The following is a 26,018-nucleotide window of genomic DNA, read 5'->3' on the forward strand; positions in this document are numbered from 1 at the left end:
ACCTAGCTCACATTCTCCAGTAGAAATATAATGTGACCCACTTATGTAATTCAAACTCTTCTACTAGCAAAATTCTTTACAGAGGAAAAAAATAGTGAAATAAACTTTAATATTTCATTTAACCCAATATACTATAATTTTTACACAATAATATAAGATTATTAATGAGATCATTCATATTCTCTTTTTCACACTGTCTTGGATATTTTACTTTACATAAAAATACGTAAAGTGTGTATTTTACACTTATTATAGCGCATCTCAATTCTGCTGAGCTACCTTCTAAATGCTCTATACCTACATGTATTGGACAATATAGCTCTGTGTAATACAGTAGGAGGATCCAATACTTCCAGATGAAACCTAATACACAGATAACACAAGGGCACTTTCTTTAAATTTTCAAATGTAATTTATTAACGTATTAATACAGTCTGGAACAGACATTCCAATGCTCATTTACTCTTTTTTCTTCACTTAATTTTTATTTCATTACTCTTACTTGCTCCTACCAGTAGAGGAAAAGCTTGTTTAAAGTATATTTTCTATTCTCTGGTATTTATAACTTCACTAAATTGGTTCAGAAGCTAATGAACAATAATTTCCCTCAAAGTTACTTTGGATCTGTGACTTCTCTCAAAAAATTTATATAATTAATGATCTCAAAATAGTCTTTAAAATTCAGAAAAGAGAAAAACTTGTGATTCAGAAGTTGTGCTAAAGTACTAGTTATCTCTCTTGTTTATTTTCATTATTTGACTTGTCTATATCCTTAAATTCCAAACAGTAAGATTTACTAAGTTAGTAAGGATTAAAGGGAAAAACAGTAACAATATTTTATTTATGATTTTAGAGAACTTTGAGGAAAAAGTCTATTAAAATCCATCTCTCTTTTAAAAAAAATCAAGCTAAAAATGTATCTGTTTTCTAGAAAACTACAAATAAAATTCTAGGATACACATTAAACCTGTATTTTAGGGTATCTTTTCCTAAAGGTAAATACTAATTTCCTGAATTTTGTACTATGCTGTCTGCATTCAATAAAGCTCCAAAATTAAATATTAAAATTAGTTTGTTTCTTTAACATGTAATTAATTTTCATATTTTAGTACCATCAGTCAATACAGTTAGGTAAGAAATAATAAAAGAATGCCTTATTTGAATTTTCACCACGTGTTCAATGCCTGCTGAAACATTTTCATTATTGTAAGCGGATTAGTTAGATATCTTATCCTATAAAATGCAATCAATAGCATTAATCTCCATCTTCTCATGGAAGGACTTAGGTTTCTAATATACTTTCCAATTGTTAAATAGGAGGAGTTTTAATATCTCTAAGCATAACAGTTGGATCAGTTATCAGATTGTTTAGACTCTAATATATCATTAAGAGTATTCCAGGGGTGTCAGGGTGGCTCAGTTGGTTGGGCATTTGACATAGACTCAGGTCAAGATCTCATGGTTTGTGAGTTGGAGTTCCACATCGGGCTCTGTGCTGACAGCTCAGAGCCTGGAGCCTGCTTCACATTCTGTGTCTCCCTCTCTCTCTGCCCCTCCCCTACTAATGCTCTGTCTCTTTCTCTCTCTCAAAATAAATATTAAAAAAAGTTAAAAAAAAAAAGAGAATATTCCAGTTACTTAATAATCACTTTTTTGATTTCATTTCATTCTATTAGCAATGAACATATGCTAAAAAGCCACAGGTTCTAGATGGTCTTTTTCTTACTAGGTTATACATTAACATACAGTTGTGTATGCGGCTCCCTTTAAAGGAGTTTCACAGTACACTGAAAAAAATGTACCATCACTGAATATGGACTATATTCAAAACTGTATTTAGACTTTCTGGTAAGGTTCAAGGATCCCTATCTCTAACCAGTGAAGATAATTTTCAACAGATCAGAAGGTTTAGAAATATAATCAATAACATTAATGATAATGGCTAATACTTACATAGTATTTTTAGGGCCAGGCCCCGTTTTAAATGTTACATATATAAACTAACTAATCTGTAAAACTGAATTGGTCACTCTTAGTCCCATTTTACAGATGAGGAAACAGAGGCAAAGAATGGCTATATAACTTATCCAAGGCCCTAAAGCTAGTAAGTGGCACAGTTTGGATCTAAACTCAGTCACCTGGTTACAAAGATTGTTTTCTTAACCAGGATGCTATGCTTATTTAAACAGGTTTAGGTTGATATCATACTGTTTCCGGATATATAGACTTCATAGTTGGCATACATCTTAGGCATCGTTTGGTCCCAAACCAAAAGTTATGAGTTGAGGAAAACCTTGACCCAGAGAGGTTCAAGTGATTTGTCTAAGGTGTTACACGCTAGTTAGTAATTTTTTTCTAAAAGAGTTATTGCCAGATCAAGTTAGAGCCTGTAGGCTAAGAGGCAAATGAGATCATGTTATTCTTTTAGTTAACAACATTAGTCTCATTAAACAAGAGTGGAGAATGAAGAACCTCTTCAGAGGATCAATTCATGAAAAATAACAATGTTAATGGTTCCTTTTTTAAAAATTCAAAATACTTATATTGGGTCCCATGTATGGAAATGTAATATTCTTAAAATATGTCATATATTATTGAAAAGAAAGGTATCAATGAGAAAATCAGAATTGCTTTTTAGCTACTAAAACATTAATATTTGAGAAGCAGAATGGTAAGTTTTAAAAACTTTCACCCAAATTAGATTGTAGGCCACATTAAGAAGCATTTGGCTCATATATTTCAAACTGCTCATCATATATTTAAATTGATAGTAATTTATCAGCTCCTTTGAAATACATATTGTCTGTTCCTTCTCCCACTTAAAAAGAAATCAGTCTTGCCAGAAATCTACCATTTGATTAGTCTTTTCAAAGAACATGCTTTTGATTTTGTTGCTTTTCTTATTGTCTTGTTTTCTATTTAGTACTTTCTCTTTTTATCTTTTACTATTTTCTTTCTTATATTTTGGGGGGTTCTTTCTATTTTTTTTCCATCTTTTGGAGTTGAATGCTTCTGGGTTTTCAATAATTCTTCCTGTCTAAATATATGCATTTATAAATATAAAATTTCCACTAAGAACTGTTTTAGTATAATGCAGTATTTAGGTGTAAATTTTTCCTGTAAGTTTCCTGGTTTCATTGTCATTCCATTTTAAATATTTTATACTTTTCATTATGATTTTTCTGAACAATGAATTATTTAGAAGTTTCTAGGTTTCCAAACAGTGGGCTAAAATTTTTAGAGGACTGACTTTTTATTATTGATTCCTAATTGCAATTTTGGTCAGAGAATTTGACAGCAATTTTTAGTATGTTGAGACTTCTTTGTGATTCCCAACTGGTTATATTTTTTTTAGAGGGGGGGAGGGGCAGAGAGAGAATCATATACAGGCTCCGTGCTGAGTGTGGAGCCCAACTTGGGGCTCAATCTCATGACCCAAGCCAAAATCAAGAGTTGGACACCCAACCGAATAAGCCACCTAGGTGTCTTCAAACTGGCTATATTTTTGTAAAAGTTCTACATCCTGCTTTATCACGTGTGAAGTATTATACTTGTTTGACCACAGCTTGTTAAATCACGCTTGCTAGCTGTGTTGAAATTGTTTATATCTGTCCTAAGTTTTTATATCTTTCATCAGTTTCTTAAAGTATTTTTTTAAGTTTATTTATTTTGAGAGAGAGACAGAGAGAGAAGGGGGGGAGGCAGAGAGAGAGGGAGAGACAGAATCCCAAGCCGGCTCCACTCTCTCAGTGTGGAGCCCATGTGGAGCTCAAATCCAGGAATCATGAGATCATGACCTGAACTGAAAATAAGAGACACTTAATCAACTGAGCCATCCAGGTGCCCTTGAAAGAGGCAGTTTAAAATCTACTATGATTTGGGATTTGTGGGTCTCTCCTTATAATCCTGTCCTATTTTGTTATGTTTTGTTTGAGTTTTTGTTTTAGATGTACATAGTTCCAGGATTTTTTTTTCTGGTAGTGACGCTTTCCTTTTCCCACTATGTAAAGATTTCTATTATCTTTAATAACACTTTTTTGCCTTAAAATCTATTTTGGTCTATGTTAATATTCTTATACCAAATATAACTTTTTTAAAGCTAATGTTTGCTTTGTTCTCTTAATCATCCTATGTCTTTTCTTAAAACCTAAATAATAATATTAATAAAAAGAGCTAAAATATGTACTGAAAATTTAAATACATGGCAGGTACTGTTCTAAGTGTTTTTTGTATATTAATCTATTTAATTCTCACAACAATCCTGGGGTAGATATTATTATTTTCCTCATTTTAAAGGCAAGTAAATAAAAACACAATTTTAATCCCAATTAACAGATATTCTATCTGCTCCCTAAAAATTACAAGAATCTTTAAACACTTTAGCTTCTTCCTGCTCCCTCATCAATATTCCATGCCATCACAGTCTATTTGTTTTTGACTCCATCTATCAAATTGTCTTTTGCTTTATGGTCAGCGAAACTTGTCGTCACATTTGTATAATTAGATTTACCAATAGGTTTGCTAATTTATTTTTTCACCACTGTTCTTTGCAGTCCACTCCTTTACTGGGGGCTCAGCTTGCTTATGCAAGTACATGTTTTAGTAGTCCTTTCAGGGAGTATGTGAATGATAAGTTCTTTCCAACTTTGAAAAATTCTTTATTTCATCCTCACTTCCTGAATAAAAAAATTCAGCTGTGATTTTTAGTTGGTATCATTCCACTTCCTGCTAGAGTCTATTGCTATAGATGAAAAGTCTACCATTAGTCTGTCATTCCCTTGTAGGTCAGATGTCTTTTCTCTGGTGGCCTTTAAAAGCTTCTCTTTGTCTTTGATGTTCTGTAGTTTTACCATGATATGACTAGGTGCGGATTTGTTTTAATTCATCGTGCTCAAACTAAGCATGCTATTCTAACCTGGAAATTCTCATCTTTCTTTAATTGTGAAATTGAAATTGTAAAAAAACAAAACAAAACAAAACCCTGTTGGTCTTTTATTTTAGAAGACTGCCTCAGCCCCATTCTTCATATTTCCTCTTTATGAACCTCCTATTTGAGATATGTTGGAGTTTCTTATTTTATTCATCATTTTTAAAATCATTTTATCATATTCTCCATTTCTTTACCTCTCTGTGCTGCTACAGTCTGATTTCCACAGATCTACTGTCTAATTCACAAGTACTCTCTTTGACCATGCAAATTTGTTGTTTATCTTTTCACTCAATTATTATTAAATAATAAGTCTGGTGCATCCTTCCTCTTCACCGAAAGCATAATAGTTTGGAGAAATTTGCTAAGGGGTAGGGGAGGGCAGCAATATAATGACACACAAATAAACATATATAACAATGAGAAATATATACAATGATAAGTAAATAAATATACGTATCTTAAATATGGGTAGGATCACTCACCCTATTTTTGGCCCACGTATAGAGTCTACATAGAGGAAAGAATTAGAAACAGATTTTTCTTTCTTTTATAAGTACAGATAGATTTAAATTTCATATTAAGTCAACTGTTCATATAGTACATAGTTCAAATGTATATAGAAAGTACAGAGAGTAAGGGGTGCTTGGGTGGCTCAGATGGTTAGGCATCTGACTTGAACCTGGCTCAGGCCATGATCTCATGATTTGTGAGTTCAAGCCCCACACTGGGCTCCACACTGACAGCACAGAGACTGCTTGGGATTCTGTCTCTGTTTCTGCCCCTTTCCTTCTTGCACTTTCTCTCCCTCTCAAAGTAAATAAACTTAAAAAAGAAAAGAAAAGAAATACATAAAGGAAGAGTATCCCAGGAGGAAGAGTATTTCAGGCTGAGACACCTGCAAATGCAATGACCTCGTGGCAGGAAGAGGTTTGCACGATTGACGAATAGCAAGAGAGTAAGAGTGGTTAAAGAAGTGTAAACATGGTAAGAATAGTAGAAAATGAGATAGACGAGGTGGTGAGGTATTAGATGATGTATGGCCTTAAAAGTCATGATAAGGTTTTGAATTATATCCTAAGTGTGATGGGAAGTAATTGCACCTAAAACACCCTTGAAAATGCTATTTAAATAAAAGAGCTTATTTAAGTTGCACCTTATGTTTTGCATATATTTAAAAACTGAGAATTGTTAATGGAAGTTATGGGATCATTTGGAACTTAAATTACTTCATAAAAGTCAGGCTTTCTTATTTCTAAAATGTGTATAAGATGACACATCAGGACAAGCAATGTAATGATTACAAATGACATAATGTGATATAAGATCCTAGAGAATTCTCCTATTTTGAGACTTTTGTATGTGAGATATATATATGAGTATATAAAACATATGTACAGTTTAATGAACCAATGTAACCACTATATAAGTTAAGAAATAGAATATTACCAGCACCGCAGGAACCCTTGCTATATGACTTTTTAAAAAAGAGCTTACTTAGTACTATAATCTGTGATAATTATCCACTTAAATGTCAACTGGGATCATGTGACCAGTCTTTTTATAGGCAGAAGGAATGTTCCCTTAAGTCCATATTTAATTTCAATATGGAGATGCAGTAGATATCCACTTAAAATCTATTCACATTTCAGTATAGTGATGTGCCATCTTTAAGGCACTAATTTTAAATTTTAAACAAAAGATATATCAAGTGTATTAAAAACAGGTAGAGCTTGAAGAAAATGTATACATCTTCATACATTTTTGTGAAAGCAAACCTAATAGTAATAGCTTTAAGATAAAAAGCATTTGATTAAAGTAAAATAAAAGTCATTCAAAAGTTTAAGATCTTATTATAGGTTTCATTACAACAAATTGGGTAAAATGAGATTTCTTTGTTTCTGTGTGGCTTCTAGTATATTCTTAGCACTCAATAAATGTTAAACAATAAAATATGAATTAGGCTAATCACAGCACATCTAAAATATATTTTATTAAATTTGAGCCTACTTAGAATTTTATATTACAGAAACTTGACATGTTACTGATTCATGACTTTTTGTAATATTAAAAATTAAACCTATGAAATCTAGATTCATATATCTTTAAAAAATATTTTAGCAATAAACTACCAGGGAACAAGAAATATGCATGGCCAAAATTAACAATATTTCAAAATAAACAATTTCATAGTAAAATTAGGCTATCCTCTAGTGGCAAACTCTACAAATTTTCTGCAAATCCATTTAAAATAGTAAAGGAAAAGAAGGGAATGAAATATAATAAATAAAAGCAAGCTATATAAAAAGAGAAACGAAATGTGGATAAAACTAAATGGACAACATGAATAAAAATAACATTTAGAGGTATCTCTTTTAAACTGTAGTGCAGCAGTACCTGAATTATATGCCCTTTAATTTATGCACATGATGGATAGCTTGTTAAGGGGTGTATCTGTAACCACTATAATTGATAGTAGCTGAAGGCAGTCAGACCATAATTTCTATTTAATGGATGGGATAGTAAGGGAACAAAGTCTGCAGTAGCATTTTAAAATAAGTGCCTAGAAAGTTTACATTTATGTCCAAAGTAGAACCTATATTCTAGCCTTCTTTATGAATTTTTTAAGAAAAAAAGAAAACTCAGCTGCAGCAAGATCCATATATTATTAAATAAAAATTCTGATTTAACCAATAAGTAGAAAAGTATTACAATAAATGGAAAAGAATGTTCAACTAACCATCTGATGGTTCACTTTTGTGCTCTTGTTCTTTAAAGCTTGCAGGAGAGGCAAATGGGCTCATCTGACAAGTTCCCGTTGTTGGAGAGTAAGTTGTAATACTTTTCTTCCTTGTGGTTTTTGAAGAATCAAATGACTGAAAATAAATATTGAGACAAAAATACTTACGTTTGAGAATGCTTTTTAAAATGTGCAAATTTCAAACCAGTATTATTTTCCTTGTTCTTTCTTTTCAGACTTTAAATATACTTCATTATCACCTCCAAAGTGAACACTATTTTTTCAGGTTTTGTAGCTATTTCAGATCTCCGCACTAATTAGGGTATCTCAATTTGATATTTATGAAATTTTAATATTAAAGGTTTACTACCATCTGAGGTGGTATTTCCAAACAGTTTAGAGATGACTGACTCACCAATTATATCCTGACTTCTGCTGTCTGCTAGACCTGAAGTATAATTATGGGGCTAGGCAAGGGAAACTCTTAGAAGTTTCTCTTAGGAAAACCCACAAGAAGTCCTGAGAAGGGTAAGTTCTGTCTTAAACCTCACACAGTTGGGGGCGCCTGGGTGGCTCAGTCGGCTAAGCTTCTGCCTTCAGCTCAGGTCATGATCTCACAGTTCGTGGGTTCGAGCCCCGTGTCAGGCTCTGTGCTGACAGCTAGCTCAAAGCCTGGAGCCTGTTTCAGATTCTGTGTCTCCCTCTCTCTCTGACCTTCCCCTGCTCATGCTGCCTCTCTCTCTCAGAAATAAAACATTAAAAAAATTAAAAAAAAAAAAACACCTCACACAGTTGATCTGACACAGTGACTTGTCATAAGGATAACCAAAATAATGTTAAAACAATTGATGGCATTTAAGTCCCTTGAGAATTTGGTCTATAATGTATAAATCCTCTCTGTAGCTTTCTCCTCTGTGTTCCCATATGCCTTGCATGTACCTCTTATTGGAGATAGTATATTTTATTTATTTTTTGTTTTATTTTTGAGAGAGAGAGCACAGGTGTGAGTGTGGGGTGGGTGGAGGGAAGGGGCAGAGGAAAAGGGAGAGACACTCTTAAGCATGCTGGGCATGGAGCCTGATGCAGGATTCAATTTCATGATCCTGAGATCATGACCTGAGGCAAAATCAAGAGTTGAGTGCTTGGGGGTGCCTGGGTGGCTCAGTCAGTTAAGTATCTGACTCTTGATTTTGGCTCAGGTCATGATCTCATCGTTTCTGAGATCAAGTCCCAGGTCGGGCTTTGTGCTGACAGCATAGGGCCTGCTTGGTAGTCTCTCTCCCTCTCTCTCTGCCCCTCACGCTTTCTCTCTAAATAAATAAACTTAAAAAAAAAATTGCCAGCCTAAAATAATCCTTATATAAAAAAAAGGGTTCGGTGCTTAACTTGTAGCTGCCAACTTGTAGCTGCCAGTCACACACAGAGTGTTGGGACACTGAGGCTTTTTCTTTCCAGGAACAGCTTTATTTGTGCCAGTACAGGCTCAGCAGGGTAAGCCCCCTAAAGGCTGAGCCCCTAGTGCGTAAGGGGGCGGGGGGAAGGAAGAGAAGGTTGCCTTTTGTACAATTTTTTTTCCTTTGTCTTCCATATAGGGTAACATACAGTCTGATTGGGTGGTCCATGTTACAAGTCGTGAGGAACATCGTGCAAGGACACAGAGCCCGGTTGTCGTCTCCTGTCTTGAGGTTTCCACATTTCTTAGGGAGGGGCTCTACCACAAACTGACTAAGCCACTCAGGTGCCCCTGGAGATAGTAAATTTTAGTAATTTTTTACATTTCTGTCTGCCCCATTAGAATTTGAGTTCCTGAAAATAAATGTCATTTCTTCATCTCTGTACTCTAAAACTAAACAATGTGTGATGAATGAATGATGTAAAAGGAACAGTCCAGTAACTTTGTCCAGGTCACTTGTTCATTCATTCTCATCTAATATGAAATGACACCTGTAGTCTCAGTCACTTAGACTATGCACATTTGGGCCTCAGTTCATTCTGTGATCTAGGCTGGAATGTCCTCTGTCTTATCTTCTCCAGGATCTAGTCTTTCTGTGGTGTAGTTCCTCATTTATGATCCACTTTCTCCTAACACTCATTATCACACTATTAACTGCTTGTTCTTCTGAATTCCTTTTAAATTGTTTTCTGTAATGCTTACTCATTACCCAGCACTTACTAACTAATGTGTACAAAGAAAGAACAAATTGTTCTCTGAACAAACAGCAGAGAAGAGGTCTTAACAGTAGAATGAGTGTTAACAAAAATTGACACGAAAGGGAAAATCAAGGTGGACTGCAGTATTCTTACAGAAGAAGGATTCTTGTGAGGAGGAAAGGTGAAGTTTAGATAAGTGAAAATAAAGGTATGAAAACCCTGAAATCTAAACGTGATACAGATGACATAGACTGGATTTGGGGGCTAAAAAAAGGCCTAAAGGCTTATGATGTTGCCAACACTGTAGAATTAAACTTTCGTTTGGTAGCTGACCTGAAATAGTTATATAATTCTTCATTGTCAACTATTTTTTATTTCTAAGACACCATGGCAGAAATAGTAGCTGTATCACTTTTTTCAATGATCTTCATATTAGTTCCAGAGTCTATACTTTTTTTTTGTATTGGGGGAACAAAAGACATTCCATTCTTTACTTTATACATCCATAGTTGCCACAAATGTAACCAATATCTTTTTAAAAAAGCAAACTATAATATCAAGTTATGACTCTAAAGCAATCTTTTCTGTAAGGTGAAAAGGTTTTAAGTCTCTTTATCGGTGGTTATTATTACTGCTCTACCTTGAGTTTTCACCTGTTTATATGTATTCAGTCATAAACTATGACATTTATCCAATCCTACCCTACCTTTCCAAGAATTTATTGCCCAGAACTATTTCACTGTGTATGTACAAGAAATGAAAGTCACTACCCTAATGTGCATTTATGTCTATCTGTTTTCCTATTTTACCAAAAATTATTTTTTCCAATTGCCAAATATCCAAACATTACAACTATAGATCATACATTTCTCCTTGAAAACCATTTTCTAGCTTTCATAAAACTAGTCTGTGTGTGTTCGTGCGTGCGTGTGTGTGTATTTTTCCCCCTCTCTTTAAAAAATACTGAGGCTTCTCTTCTGCTTTCTTTTTTTGGCCATCTATATTGGTTAAGAGGGAAAATGTCTGTCTACTATTACTATAGAAAGAGGGAAAAATGAAAATCTATTGTCCCCTATTATGCCACTAAATATTCTTCAGTAAATGATACATTTTTATATAACTGACAATTGATATGCACAAAGGCATAATCTTACTTCTCTAAGATTATTTTCCTCTCAAAGTTTTATCAAGGTCCTCTAACTTTAAAACCCTGAAGATGCTTTAAAATGCTCCTAGGACCCATCTAATCCACATCAGGAACAATTAAGAAGGTTGGGATTTCAGGGAAGACTGAGCTACTAAATGAGAAGTCTGGTATTCTTTCCACTCAGCAATAAGGAGGACTAGCTACTAGATCCTATAGAAAACAAAGAAAGAAAAAGTGAGAAGGCTAGATTTAGCTAGAGAAGAGAAAGAATTCAGGATGTGAATAAAATTAAGGAAAGAGATATAAATAAGTCACAATTCTATAATAATTTATAACTGCTTGTAATATTTAGTGACTCCTTAGAGATATTTAATGCCATTGTTAAGAAAAAAGATTCTATGATCAGCCCAAACACCACGGCACATTTTGTAAAGAGATCAAACCTTGTATGTTAGCAAAACTAAAATTTAGGCATTGATTTTTCTGTCCAAAAAAAGTGAATGTTCACTTCATAATTTCAAATAAGTATGACAATCTTCTTCAATATCTTTCACAAATTGTAACTTGCTTTGTAACTTTGTTTAAAGCATAGTCTACCAAAAAGGTGCCTGTATTCCATTGATTTTCACCTATTATAAACCATCTAGAAAGTACTAACTAAGGGTTCTTTAAGGATGAAATATGATGGAAAGGATCTGCTATCATTATTATGAACTACGAGGCCTATACTATCAGTGAAATATTTAAAACTCAGGTACTGTAGGTATGTGGGCAACCAGAAACAAAAGAAAAATTAGGACAACTAAAAGGTATTAATTCTTTATAACCTTACACTGGTTAATAAGGTCATGGGAATGTCTCACCTAAGACATTATTATGCATTACTAGCACTATTATGGAATTTATATTAAAACACTCTAAACTTTAGCTCTCTCAGGGACTTTTTGCAATTTGGGCCCACAGTTCCTAGAACAGTCCCAGAGATCAACTAACTTCTTATCAGCTGCTACAATTATCATCCTTAATGGTTCTAATAAAGTTGGTGTTTTGTTGTTATTTATAATAGTAGTTATGGAAACAAAAGCATTTGGCATTAATCTCTGTGATCTTACCGGGGTAGCGGAGAAAGAATATAACCAATATATTAGAACTGTGGTGATGGAAACATTCCATTTCTTGATTGAGTGTTTGATATACAGGGGTATATACATTTGTTAAAACTCACTGGGTTGTCCACTTAAGATATGCAGATTGCACAATATATAAATTTTATTTTGATGAAAATATTTTATTTTTTTTTTACAAATAGTTTATTGTCAAATTAGTTTCTACATAACACTCAGTGCTCATCCCCAAAGTGCCCTCCTCCATGCCCATCCCCTCCTCCCCCCCACATCCATCAGTCCTCAGTTTTTGTCAGCATTCAAGAGTCTCTCATGGTTTGCCTCTCTCCCTTTCCCCCACCATTTCCCCCCTTTTTCTCCCCCTTGTTCCTCCGTCAAGTTCCTCCTAATCCTCCTATACGTGCAAACATATGGTTTTTGTCCTTCTCTGCCTGACTTATTTCGCTCAGCATAACACCCTCAAGGTCCATCCATGTAGCTACACATGGCCAGATTTCATTGTTTCTCAGTGCCATGTAGTATTCCATGGTATAGATAAACCACTTGATGAAAATATTTTAATAGGAGGGGTGCCTGGGTAGCTGAGTCAGTAAAGTATCCGACTTTTGGTTTCTGCTCAGGTCATGATCTCATGGCCTTTTGGGTTCGAGTTCCATATTGGACTCTGTGTTGGCAGGGTGGAGCCTACTTGGGATTCTCTGTCTCTGTCTCTCTTCTCTCTCTCTGCTCCTCCCCCACTCACACTGCCTCTCTCAAAATAAATAGACTTAAAAAAATTTTAAGAGGAAAAATAAAACATTGGCTAAAAAAGTTGATACATCAGTGTTTCTATTTGTGTTCATTATTGTTCCACAATTTTAAAATATTAAAATATTAATTTTAATATATTTTTTATTATTTATATCTGAGGGAGAGAGAGAGAGAGAGACAGAGTGAGTGGGGGAGGGTCAGTGAGAGAGGGAGACAGAATCTGAAACAGTATCCAGGCTCTGAGCTAGCTGTCAGCACAGAGCCTGACACGAGGCTCGAACCCAAGAACCGCGAGGTCATGACCTGAGCCAAAGTCGGACGCTTAACCAACTGAGTCATCCAGGCGCCCCTGGATCCATATGGAAATGTGAATATTGACTGGGTAAAAGATATTATTAAGGAATTACTGTTATTCCTTAATTTTGTAAGGTATAATAATGGCACTGTGGTTTATGAAAAAAGTCATTATGTTAGAAACGCATATTGAAGAATATTCTGATGAAATGATATGTCTGGAACTTGTAAAACATTCTAGGAAAAAATATACAGATACATACAGGTACATAGGTTACACAGGTACACACATAGGTACGTATACATATATAAATAGATGAAGCAAAATTAGCAAAATGTTAATAATTGTTGAAGATGGAAGTTCATTACATTATTCTATTTTGTTTATGTTTGAAAAGTTCTATAATAAAAAGGGAAGGAAGAAAGAAGGGGAGAGAGGGAGGAGGGAGAGAAGAAAGTAGATTTGAGCCAGATCAGTAAGTAAGACTATAGAAGGTGAGCTATACAATCTCCAACGGCCCTGAAATTCAAAGTTCTATCTAATTCCAGGAGTCAGCAGAAGCCTTGTCTCAGAGAGATAAGACAAGTTTAGGTGCTCGGAATAATGAGACTTAGAAGTGTCCCACCAATAGTAATGGAGTAATCCAGCCTGGGCATCCGTTTCTAAATTAACAAACGTCCCCCCAAACTTGCACTGTCATTCCTTCTAGCAGCAAGCCTGTTTCTTCCAGTCCTCCTCAGAGGTGGCCTGAATCAGACTAGGTATATGATCAGGGGGCCAGTTATCCCTATAAATTCATCTGAACTGTGATTGGCAGCAGGTTGTAATAACTAATTCATCTTTATTTCTGAAAATATATATAGAAAGAGTGCTAGGCGGGCAATAACTTGAGCAACTCAAATATTGTAGGTGATGATAAACTAGAACCTTCTTTACTCCTCACTAATCCTCAACAATTTGAGAAGTCCAGTAAATAATGGTACTTTCAGTATACATTCTAGATTTTAAAGGAAGGTCACAGGGGATGATTCATACCTCTGATTTCCCCATTAGGAGACTCAAAAGGAAAATAACTTTTGCAGACTCATCCTAACATCGTGGAGCATTAGTCTCCATAAAGGGCTATAGTTGCTTTGGAAACAATGGAATTTGTGAATTCAAACATCTCTGAGAGAGGAAATAGCAGTAGATTAGAATGAATAGGCTCCACTTTAAGCAACTGGTATATAAAAGTCATCTCCTTTCTGTGGATATCAGAGTCTTCTTCCTTCAGTATCATATTGGTAAGGCAAAATGACCATAAAGTTACTACTAGTTCCTCTGTAGTTTTATAGCAATTAGGTACTCTTAGAATTATAGGTGTAAGTCTGAAATGTCTGATTTTCCTTTGCATGGGCAAAGGCAGCCTCAGTAGGATCACTGACACGTGAGTAGATTCGTAGAGCCAGGCTGCTTTAGGGCGAAGTTGTTACTGGAGTGGATGGAAGCATAAATGCAGCTAAAGAGAAAATCCTAGACTTAGCACCAGAGCAAAAGATGTCCGTTCTAACATGTGAACATAGAGCTGCAAATAATGAGCCAAGAGTACAAATGCAGAAATTACCAGAAATAGGTCAGAAAATAGAAGAGAAATGTTGAAGAAAGGCCCAAACTAGATGCTAGGAACCTGTGTTTAGCAGGTGGTGGCCATGTAATACCAAGCTAAGTCAAGCTAGCTAAGTCCCTTTGGTTTAAAGGTATAGAATTGGGCCAAACATAACAATGTATTTTTCTAATACAGGATATTAGCTGTGGTGCTGGCTACCTGGACACATCCTAATCTAACGTAAAAATGGATAGAAAGTCTGCCATAACGACAACTGTACTTCATAAAAAGAATGAATTCCTAAATGGCTATTATTTGCTATTCAAATAATATTATTATCTCCCAAAGAATGGTTTGGGAGCAGGAAAGAACAGTATTTCATCTCAAGTTGGACTACTTGTCTACCAAAATACCATTCTGACCAAAGAAACAGATGCAGAATTACAGTCACAGCTGCATTCTGTACAGAACAAGTTGGATAATCGTACTCTAAATTGCTAATTACACTGCTAATGATTTTTTTAGTGGCATTGCATTATATTGCCACTTTTGTTTAAATTTTTTAAAAAAGCATCTAGGAAGTTTTAAAAATGGTAAATTGTTAAATATCAGTGAATCTTCCAAAGAGAAATTCCATATAACATCCATTTCTTAAAATGGCACTCTCATACGGGATTTTGTAGGAACGCCATGTATTGACTAGCTATTTGTTTTAATTTACTTTTTCATCAATTTACTTGCATTTAAGATTACTGAGGCCATAAGTATCTCAGTATTAGCATTTGTATCTAGCTCCATAGTTGGTATGAAATGATAATAAACCAACATATGTCATGATATGCTGGCATTGGGAATGTACTATGACTAGATTTACAAAAAGTAATAGCAACAGTACAATTTTATTTTTATTGTGACAACCATGGTGAAATTTATTACAGTGTTAGTATTTTATTGTTTAATTATGCTACCATAGCTGAGGGAGGTAATTACATTTTTGATATAAAAATGCTGTTAATGTTTTTATTTCAATTTAGCAGATTATAGAATGCAGATTAAAGCACTGCCGTTGTTCCATATTGTTTCCTGTGCACATAAAAGGCAGGATATTTTTTGCCCCACAAACAGTGAATTAACTTCTACTAAATTATTTCATCAAGATTTCTAAATAACTTTCCTCTTAAATTAAAATCCTAATCTGGCCAGGAACTTCAATATGTTAGATTTACAAAAAATATTTTACATAGAAAATGGTATACCAGCCCCAATTATGTCACAATGCTTTTTTGAAAAATTTTCTATTAAGGTAAATTTGCTGTTAAAAAATTAAAAATACATTCTTGTTATGCAATTACAACTCACAGATAAATACTTACTTTTGCTTCTAAGAGATGATCCAATTTCAGTGATCTCTTAACACTGCAAATAGAATATTTAAAGAAATCTTAGATTTATATGCTTTAAGTAGCCAAATACTTAAGAGTAATACATATAAACAAAGATTCTGAGTTACTTTTGCCAACTAAAGCAGAATACTATATGAAGAAAGCAAAGCAATTTTCATGGCCATGAAACTGGGTTTTTTAATAGCATATTTCAATATGGAATTGTAATGAAATATCTGAATTGATTTTTACATATGGTTTTACATACATGTACTATTGTACAGTTCAAGCATTAAAGTCATATTATGAAGTAATCTTAGTAAAAATTAATATATTTGTTTTAAAATACCACTAGTGAAAAAAAAATAAATAAAATACCACTACTGAAAAATTATACATAAGGACAAAATAATTGATACACCCTTAATGGAGATGTTGGAAGTATATTATTTGCAGAAATAATGCACTAGGTATTAAAATAAAGGTATGAACAAGGTGAAAAAAGTTTTGCCCATTATTCTAGTTTTAAACATGATTCAGTGCTACCAGACTATCACTTAACTGAGGAACAGATGCTCTATGTCTTTATAAGTCCCCAATCCATAAGAAACTATTTTTTGTCTCCCTCACTAAACTGATTCAGGAACATGCCAGGCTCTCTCTGTGCAAAATCTGTTCTGCTAAACTGGATGCCCAGCTGTTGGTGACAATGCTTAGAAAGGAAAGCTGAATATTTATAATACTTTATTTCGTACAGCTGTCTTCTAAAGAGCAGTCATCAACATTTTATTGAATGCAGACTAAATGCTCAAAGGAGAAAAAGGTCAATATAAATTAAAACTAGTTTTCCCAGTGACAAATGCAGGGTTAAAAGTACTCTGATCCCTGAGAAACAGAAATTATGTTATCTAAAATATTAGAGAATTTGAGCATAAACAAAAAAAAATAAAGAGGATTGTATTGTAAAATTTAAAATTATAAAAAACAAAAGTCTTACATCTTAGAAAATGACTATTCTTAAATAAGTGACTATTGAGTTTTTTTTCTATTGACTTTCAAACAAGTGACATGAACAAGAAAAAAATAGAAGAGATGGACAATTTACAAAAATTATGGAGTAGCAAATATTAAATACAAAAATTAAATCTATCACTTAATTTTGCTATAACATCTGTTAGCTTATCATGTAACATTATTTGAAATTAAATCACTTTGAAAATTTACTTGTATCTTTTAGAAGTTCACCTGAAATCAATTTAATGTGAATTTTCCATGAAGCAGGAAGAGACTAGAGCTATGAACAAATAAGAATAGCAGATGATCCAAAAAAGTGTGTGCGTGTATGGATATATAGATAGATATGGAATATATACTATCCTATTCAGGTGTATGACATATTTTAGTATTTTAATTTATTTAAATTTTTTAAAAATGTTTATTTATTTTTGAGAGAGACAGACTCCCAAGTGGGGAAAGGGCAGAGAGAGGGAGACATAGAATCTGAAGCAAGCTCCAGGCTCTGAGCTGTCAGCAGAGCCTGAAGCAGGGCTCAAACCTTCGAAGCATGAGATCATGACCTGAGCCAAAGTCAGATGCTTAACCCACTGAGCCACCCAGGTGCCCATGTTCTAGTATTTTATAAAATTTCAAAAGTAGAAATCAAAAATTAAAATATACAGCACAGCATTTTTTATTCTTTTATTTTTAATTTTTTAATTTAAATTTTAGCTAACTACCCTTTTTTTTTTTTAATGTTTTTTATTTATTTCTGAGAGACAGAGACAGCGTGAGCAGGGGAGGGTCAGAGAGAGAGGGAGACACAGAATCTGAAGCAGGCTCCAGGCTCTGAGCTGGCAGTCAGCACAGAGCTGTGAGATCATGACCTGAGCCAAAGTCAGATGCCCAACCAACTGAGCCATGCAGGTGCCCCATCTACCCCTTGTTTGTAAGTAATAAGGTATAATACTACCAGTTAGAAGGAAACAAACCCTACCCTGATATTAACTGTTCAAAATATTATTGCTTTAACACTGATGATCAATTTTTAGAGAAAGTAACTAATGTTTGGACTTAAAAGTTTCCAGTTTAGGTCTCAGCGTTGATGTAAGAGGCAAACAAGAAAAGTTAGACTTATATTTTCCGTAATAAATCTAAAACCGTAATTTATTGTGGATGATATGGCTTTCATATAATTCAGGCATCTATACCAACACCTGGTAATATTTACATGAATCATGAAAATATTTAATAGATAAGACTAAAAGAAATCTATGAAATCACTTAGTTCATCCAATAAGGAAGAACTGATGTGACATGCCCATTGTCACACAGTTTGAAGGGGAGAAACTCAGATCTTAGGTCCTGTGCATAATAAATCTTTGTTGAACTGAGGGGGAGGAGTTAAAGAAGAGGTAAAAAACAGCAAACCTAACTAAAGGATTTTATAACAATCTATTTCTACTATTCTATTTGAATTGGGCCCACTGACAAAACATATTATTAAATTAAGCATTTACTATATATTTTTACCTTTTGAAAAAACCACTCTTTTATCCACAAACAACTGTAACATAAACATGAAATTAAGCGTAAGAGGATGATGCTAATAGGAACATAGAGGAAGAGATGCTTGAATTATATATTGTAAAGGAAGAACATACAAACATTGATTAGATTTATGGGATATTTTCCTAAAGTATTAGATGGCAATTAAAAGTGATACATCTTTGGGACTTCTGTAAAGTTATAAGCAGCTTTTGTGATTACTATGTTGGCTTAAAAAAATGGACACCCTCAAAAAAGACAAATGACTCAAACAGACATTTCTCCAAAGAAGATATACAACTGGCCAATAAACATGAAAAGATGTTCAACATCCCTAATATTAGGAAAATGCAAATCAGAACCACAATGAGATACCATTTCAGAACAATTAGGATGTCTACTATCAAAAACTCAGGAACAAACCCAGAAAATGTTGGCTAGGCTATGGAGAACTGGAATGCTTGTGCACTGCTGGCAGGACTGTAAAATGGTACAGCTGCTGTGGAAAACAGTCTGGTAGTTCCTCAAAAAATTAAATGTAGAATTGCCATATAATTCAGCAATTCCACTTCTGGGTATATATCCAGTGGAATTGAAAGCAGAGACACAAACAGGTATTTGTCCATGCATGATCATAACAGTATTATTTCTGATAGTCAAAATGTGGAAGCAATGCAAGTGTCCATTAACAGATGAATGAGTAAACAAAATGTAGTATAGATATACGATGGAATATTAGTCAGCCTTAGAAAGGGAAGAGGGGCGCCTGGGTGGCTTAGTCGGTTAAGCATCCGACTTTCGCTTAGGTCATGAACTCACAGTTCGTGGGTTCGAGCCCTGCGTCGGGCTCTGTGCTGACTGCCAGCTCAGAGCCTGGAGCGTATTTCAGAGTCTGTGTCTCCCTCTCTCTCTGACCCTCCCCTGCTCACGCTGTCTCTCTCTCTCTCTCCTAGAAATAAATAAAAAAAATAAAAATAAAAAAAAGAAAGGGAAGAAATTCTGACACATACTGCAACATAGATGAACCTGAAAGACACTGTACTAAGTAAAATAAGCCAATCACAAAAGGTCAAATACGATATGATTCCACTCAAATGAGGTACTTCCAGTAGTCAAATTCATGAACACAGAAAATAGAGCATGGTTGCTAGGGGTTGGGAGGAAGGGTGAACCGGGAGTTACTGTTTAATGGGTAAAAAGTTTCAGTTTTGCAAGATGGAAAAAGTTTTTGAGATAGATGGTGCTAGTTGCACATGTAAATATATTTAATGTGACTAAAGTGTACACTTACTGATTAAAACAGTAAACTTTACAAGAAGAAAAAATGGTAAATTTTTTTATATATATTTTACAATTAAAAAAATAAAATAAAAAATAAACGGGCACTTATCCACTGTATCTACTTTCTTTCCCCTCTCATGACCTCTACAGGTTACTTACTTTTACTTCCAATCTAACCCACATTTACACCTAAGCCCATAATTTAACTAGTGTGCTCCATTTTTAGGTGTATTAAGTTTAGATTCACCAGCATTTTGGTCTTGAGCATTTAAGAAAGATAATACACTTGACAGGCAATTTCATATAAAGAGAAGTAGCAAGTAACTATGTTTGTAGGATTAGACATATTACTAAGACTATCCTCCCCTGTTTTATTTAACTTGTCACATGGTAGTATCCTGAATAAGATTATCTGATTCTATCACAAAAGAACAAGCAGAGAGTTTCATTATACAACATTACTCACATTGGTGACAATATTAAAGAAATTACTCTAGAAAATATGAATTTTCATTTTATTTCTAATAAAGAACCAGGAATGATACCTCAAAAACACAAAATTACTTGCTTTTGAGCTTCTCTTTAAAACACTAGATGAAATATCATTTTGAATAGCAGAGCTGAGAGTAAGAGTGTATGTGTAGGGAGAGGGATAAACTTAGTAAAGCAGATAAGACCCAGAGAGCCTTGATGGTATGCCAAATTCCTCCCCTAAGTTTGGGCAAATCACATAATCTCACTAAGCTTCATCAAGTTGATAATAATACTAGCCTGTAAACTAGTAGGAAATTTCTGAATGGAAGATAAAAATATCACTTACTATGTCAGTGCTTCCATTTACTTCTTACTATAATGTGATGATAATATTTCAAGAGCATTTAAAGGATTATTGAATATGCTTATGAGACGCTTAGAAATCCTTTGATGAAAGGCATTGGCCAAATTCACATCCCACGTGACTCCTTTAGTGTAAATTGATATATCTGAAATGATTTATTTTCCATTCTATATATGAGAATGAGAAAAAAAGGGAGAAGAATCTCCTATATCCTTTTTTATATTCTTCCTTTCATTCAAGCCTGTGCTCTTTTGTGTTCAACATTCATGGTGGTATCACCATTCACTATCACGTATGGGTGAGTAGAGGGAAATATTACTCTATTACATGTAGAAATATGGTCACCATGTGAGAGCCACCCAGGCACCTCCCAGTTTTGACAATTTTAGTTTTGAGAAAAGTAATTTTGGAGAGAGAGATAGTTTCCCATAATGGCCACTGAAGTTCTTAATTGCTTTTGGTAAGTCATTCCATTTAGTTAAAAAGGTACTTAAGGAAGGACCACAGTTTTCAAAAATAAAACCAGGTAGGGTCCTAGAAGTGAGGGGGAAGGGTACCCTCAAACCATTTTGATCACCAGGATCCTATTTCTTAAGAGATTTTTTTTCCTATGGCAAAAAAGAAAAAAAAATTTTTTAAAGCTTTATTTTATTTTATCTATAATTTTTTAAATTTATTTTTTGAGAGAAAGAGACAAGAGAATGAGCGGGAGAGGGTCAGAGAGAGAGAGGGAGACACAGAATCTGAAGCAGGCTCCAGACTCTGAGCTGTCAGCACAGAGCCTGATGCAGGGCTTGAACTCACGAACTGTGAGATCATGACCTGAGCCGAAGTCAGATGCTTAACAGACTGAGCCCCCAAAAAAGAAAAATTTCTAAACAGAACAGTTTCAACTGGAAGAGCATGGTTCCAAAATAGTACCTTTAAATATAAGTGCAGTAAAGACTCCTGTGAAAAGGTAGAGAATATCAAACTAGATTTAAAATGCATACATACACACACACATCTTAAGTTATATGTTTACATATAATTTTATATTTTATATACAACTTATATATATGTAGTGTGCGTATATATATATGTGTGTGTGTGTGTGTGTATATATGTGTGTGTGTATATATATATATATATATGTATATAGTTGGGATACATATATCCCATAACATTGATACTACCTAACTTGATACCAAAATACGGTAAAAGAATTATTAAAAAATTACTGACCAATATATTTCACATTTAGGTCCTTAATCAATTTTCATGAACATGGAATCAAAAACTCTTAGCAAAAATTAGCAAATATAATTCAGCAACATGTAAGCAACAAAACATATGTCCAAGTGGAGCTTATCCCAAGGATGTAAATTGTTTTGATATTTTAAAATCAGTTAATGTTTTCAAAGAGAATAAAGGACATCCTATTAGTAGTTGCACAAAGAATACACCCATTCATGGCAAAACAAAAACTCAGCAGACTAGGAAAGAGAATTATCCTAATGAAAAACCTATACATATTGTACTCAGTATTGAACACTTATTCTAAGATTAGGAATAAAGCAAGATGTGCCCTCCCACTACTGCTATTTAACGAAGCACAAAAAAAAAAAAAAAAAAAGGAAATGCTTAAGTGTTGGAAAGGAAAAAGTAAAATTGATGATCTGCCAGTGATGCGTCATGAACGTAAAAAATCCTAAGGAATTTATAAAACAGCTATTAGAACTATTTAGCAAAGGTGCAGATTACAAGGTCAATATACAAAAATCAATTATATTTCTATGTTACAGCTAGAAACACCTGGAAACTGAAGCTTAAATTTTTCCATCCATTACAATTTCATTTAAAAACTACATAAAATAAGTTTACCAGAAGAAACTCAAGATTTCTACAGTGAAGACTACAAAATGTTGCTTAGAGAAAATAAATATCTATAACTAGGAGCATGTTTATGAATTTAAAGCCTTGAAAATGTTAAAATGTTAGTTCTCCCCAGTTGATCTTATATACATTGCATTTCCTATCAATCCCAGCAAACATTTATTTTCCTATTGGAAAACTGATTTCAAAATTTTTACATAAAGGCAAAGGACTTCCAACAGCCAAGTATTCTTAAAAAAGAATAAAGTTGGAGTACATACACTAACTGGACTTACTTTAAGGTGGTTCTGAATTCAGTGTGGTTGGTTTATGTATAAGGACACACAGATAAAATGGAAGAGAATAGAGTGTCCAGAAATGGAACCATGCAGGTACCAAAGCAATTTAATGAGGAAAGAGAAATCTTTCCAAATGGCTCTGGAACACCATATGGAAAAATAAGTCAAAGACTGGATATACCATATATAAAAACTGATTTGAGATATAACATAGAAATATATGGAAAAGGTAAAGCTTCTGAAGGAAACATATAAGAATATTGTTAAAGCATGGAGTAGATAAAATTTTAGGCAAGATACAAAAAACAACAGCCATAAAAGAAAAAAATGATAAATTAGACTTTACCTAAATGTTAATCTTCTGCTCACTGAAGGACAGACATCATTAAGAAAATGAATTGTCAAAAGCTGCAGGTATCACAATTCCAGATTTCAAGTTATATTACAAAGCTGTAGTAAACAAAATGGTGTGGTACTGGCACAAAAAAATAGACTCATAGATCAATGGAGTTGGATAGAAAGCCCAGAAACAAACCCATGATTTTATGGTCAGTTAATCTTTGACAAAAGAAGAAAGAATATGCAATGGGAAAGAGACAGTGTCTTCAACAAGTGATGCTGGGAATGCTGCAGAGCTACATGCAAACAACAACAACAACAAACACAAAAAACAAAAAACGAAGCTGGAATGCTTTCTTACATCATACACACTGGAAAAAAGACTAACAAACTGAAGGGCTCCAGGTGCCTTTAGCCCTTCAGCCAGACTTTCCAGTGTCCTCCTAATTCTCAGTGGGGATCCAAGGAATTACAGGTTTTTTTTCCCCAATCCTTCCTCTCAATCAACTTGGAGAAACCACTCTCCAGATTGGGAATGAATCTCTCTACCCTTATTGATGTTGGAGCTATACTCTCAGTACTTAACTCCACTGCCATGAAGCTGCCCCTGCCTCCAGGTAATGAAACAGTTCAAATAGTAGGGGTCTTTAATAAACCTCACCAGGTTCTTGACTTTGAACCTATTCCTTTTTGTTTAGGTGCTTTAAAGCTACCAACCCTTTTCTTCTTATTTCCTCTGCCCCTATTCATTTATTGGGCTGAGATTTCTTAGAAAAATATTATGGTGGGATTTCTTTCTCCCAAAAGGGGGAAATAATCCTAAGATTTGATAGTAACCAAAATAGACAATTAGGTAAATTAAATGACTCTTTGAGATCTTTAATTTGCTCCAACTCTGATGGATCTATTAGCTGACTCTGGCGACAACGATTAGTTGTCTCTGTTGGACCAGCTACTGTCCTTTTTATGGCCAAAATCTTTAACTGGTGTTGGTAGAATCTATATTGCACCTCCCATCAAAATTCATACAGATCTCTCTAAACCTTTCCCCAGATTTAATCAATACTCTATAGTCTTTCAAGGCATCAGGTCTGTAAGATTACAAGGCTCGGTGCCTTATCATCCCTTGCACTAGTCCCTGCAATACTCCTGGTTTACCTGTGAGAAAACCCAATGTCCAAGAATAGAGGGTTGTCCAGGACCTCTGAGCAATAAATAACACTGTTATTCCTCAGCACCCTGTTGTTCCTAACCCCCATATACTGCTGACATCTATTCCTACTGAAAGCAAACTTTTTACTGCAACTGATTTTTGCAGTGCATTTTTTTAGTATTCTAGTTGATAAAGATATTTTTGCTTCTACTTGGGAAGAATGGTATTACATCTGGACAGTTACGCTCCAGGGTTACACAGAGAGTCCTTCTCACTTTTCACAAACCTTAGTTTGCTCAAACCCAGGTTTGATTCGTAGGGCACCTGAAATTAAGATCTACAGGCACTCTGAGCTTCCCCAAACCAAAACCAAGCACCAATTACGAGATTTTCTTCGACAGGCTGGTTGTTGTTGAAACTGAACCCCAAACTCCTCTTATGACTCATTCTCTATAATATGCTTAACTAAAAAATGACAAATTTGACCCTCTTATTTGGAAAGACGGGGAAGACAAGTTTTGGGGATGTTAAGAAAAGCCTAATTAAAGCCCCTGCCTTCAGACATCCTATTATCAACTTCCCTTTTTCCTCTTTGTGTATGAGAGGGTAGGGAATACCCTAGAGTACTCACTCCAAAACATGGAGACCTTCAGTAACTCATAGGGTATTATAGCTAACAAATAGACCCTGTAAGCAGAGGGATATCTCCCTTGCCTCAGAGCCATTCCTGCCACTGCCTTTTGTTTAAAGCCACTAAAGAAATACCTCATGGGCCATTCAATTTTCACAAATGGATTTCATACACCTTCCCCATCTCATGGATATAAATATGCTTTCGACATGGTTTGTATGTTTTCCCATTGGACTAAAGTTTTCCTTTGTAGATTGGCCACTGACACTTCTCTGGCCAAAATTCCATTACAAAAAATTATCCCTACCTGGGGAACCCCTGTTGAACTTCATAGCGACTGGGGAACCCATTTTATCAGTCAGGTGCTTCAACAAGTCTGTGCTGTGTGGTCAGTTTTACACCACTTTTATTGTGCATACGATCACCAATCCTCAGGCTTAGTGGGACACACTAATGGCACTATTAAGATTCAAATGGTAAAATTTGTATAAATCCTCTAAATACCTTGGCCTAAAGCATTGCCTTTGTTCCTTCTAAAGTTCAGACTCACTCCCTTGGAGAGTGAGAACCTCATAGGCTTTCACCCTTTCAGATAGTCACAGAACATCCAATGCACTTGGCTCATGATTCTTTTGATCCAGTTGATAAAAGGAGATGCACTTCAATATTGTAAAGTCTGTTTCTATTAAAACTAACCATGCTTTGGTAGAGAAATCTTTTCACAGTGCACTCACTCCCAGGAGATGAGAACCTTAAGCATCACACCTTGCAGCTTGGAGATTTCATCTACTGGGAAAAAACAGCTCAAGACTCTCTTCAACCTTGGAAAGGACCCCTATCAGGAGTGCTAGCCAACCCTTGAGTTGCCAAACCTGAGGGAATGGACTCTTGGATTCATGTGACACATCTAAAGGAAGCACCAAACCCTGACTGGGCCTGCATACAATGTGATCAGAAAGATTTCCTAGAATTGAAGTA

At 34.6% G+C, this 26,018-nt stretch overlaps 1 protein-coding gene across 6 annotated transcripts in view; it reads right to left on the reverse strand.

Moving 5' to 3' along the window:
- LOC120232615 (integrin subunit beta 3 binding protein) overlaps nucleotides 1-26,018 on the reverse strand; it is a 99,153-nt gene that overhangs the window by 62,731 nt on the left and 10,404 nt on the right. For all 6 annotated transcript variants that reach the window (XR_005528609.1, XR_005528607.1, XR_005528608.1 and 3 more), the window contains exons 2-3: nucleotides 16,093-16,135; nucleotides 7,668-7,803 (exon numbers count right to left, since the gene is read on the reverse strand). Coding sequence is in view for 3 of the 6 variants with exons in the window: in XM_039233430.1 (XP_039089361.1) it covers nucleotides 7,668-7,803; nucleotides 16,093-16,135 (179 nt within the window). In the remaining 3 variants the exon portion in view is untranslated. The remainder of the gene's footprint in view (nucleotides 1-7,667; nucleotides 7,804-16,092; nucleotides 16,136-26,018) is intronic.

The sequence above is a fragment of the Hyaena hyaena genome, unplaced genomic scaffold, assembly GCF_003009895.1.
Source record: "Hyaena hyaena isolate Hyena2069 unplaced genomic scaffold, ASM300989v1 scaffold_75, whole genome shotgun sequence".
NCBI classification, from domain to species: Eukaryota; Metazoa; Chordata; class Mammalia; order Carnivora; family Hyaenidae; genus Hyaena; species Hyaena hyaena.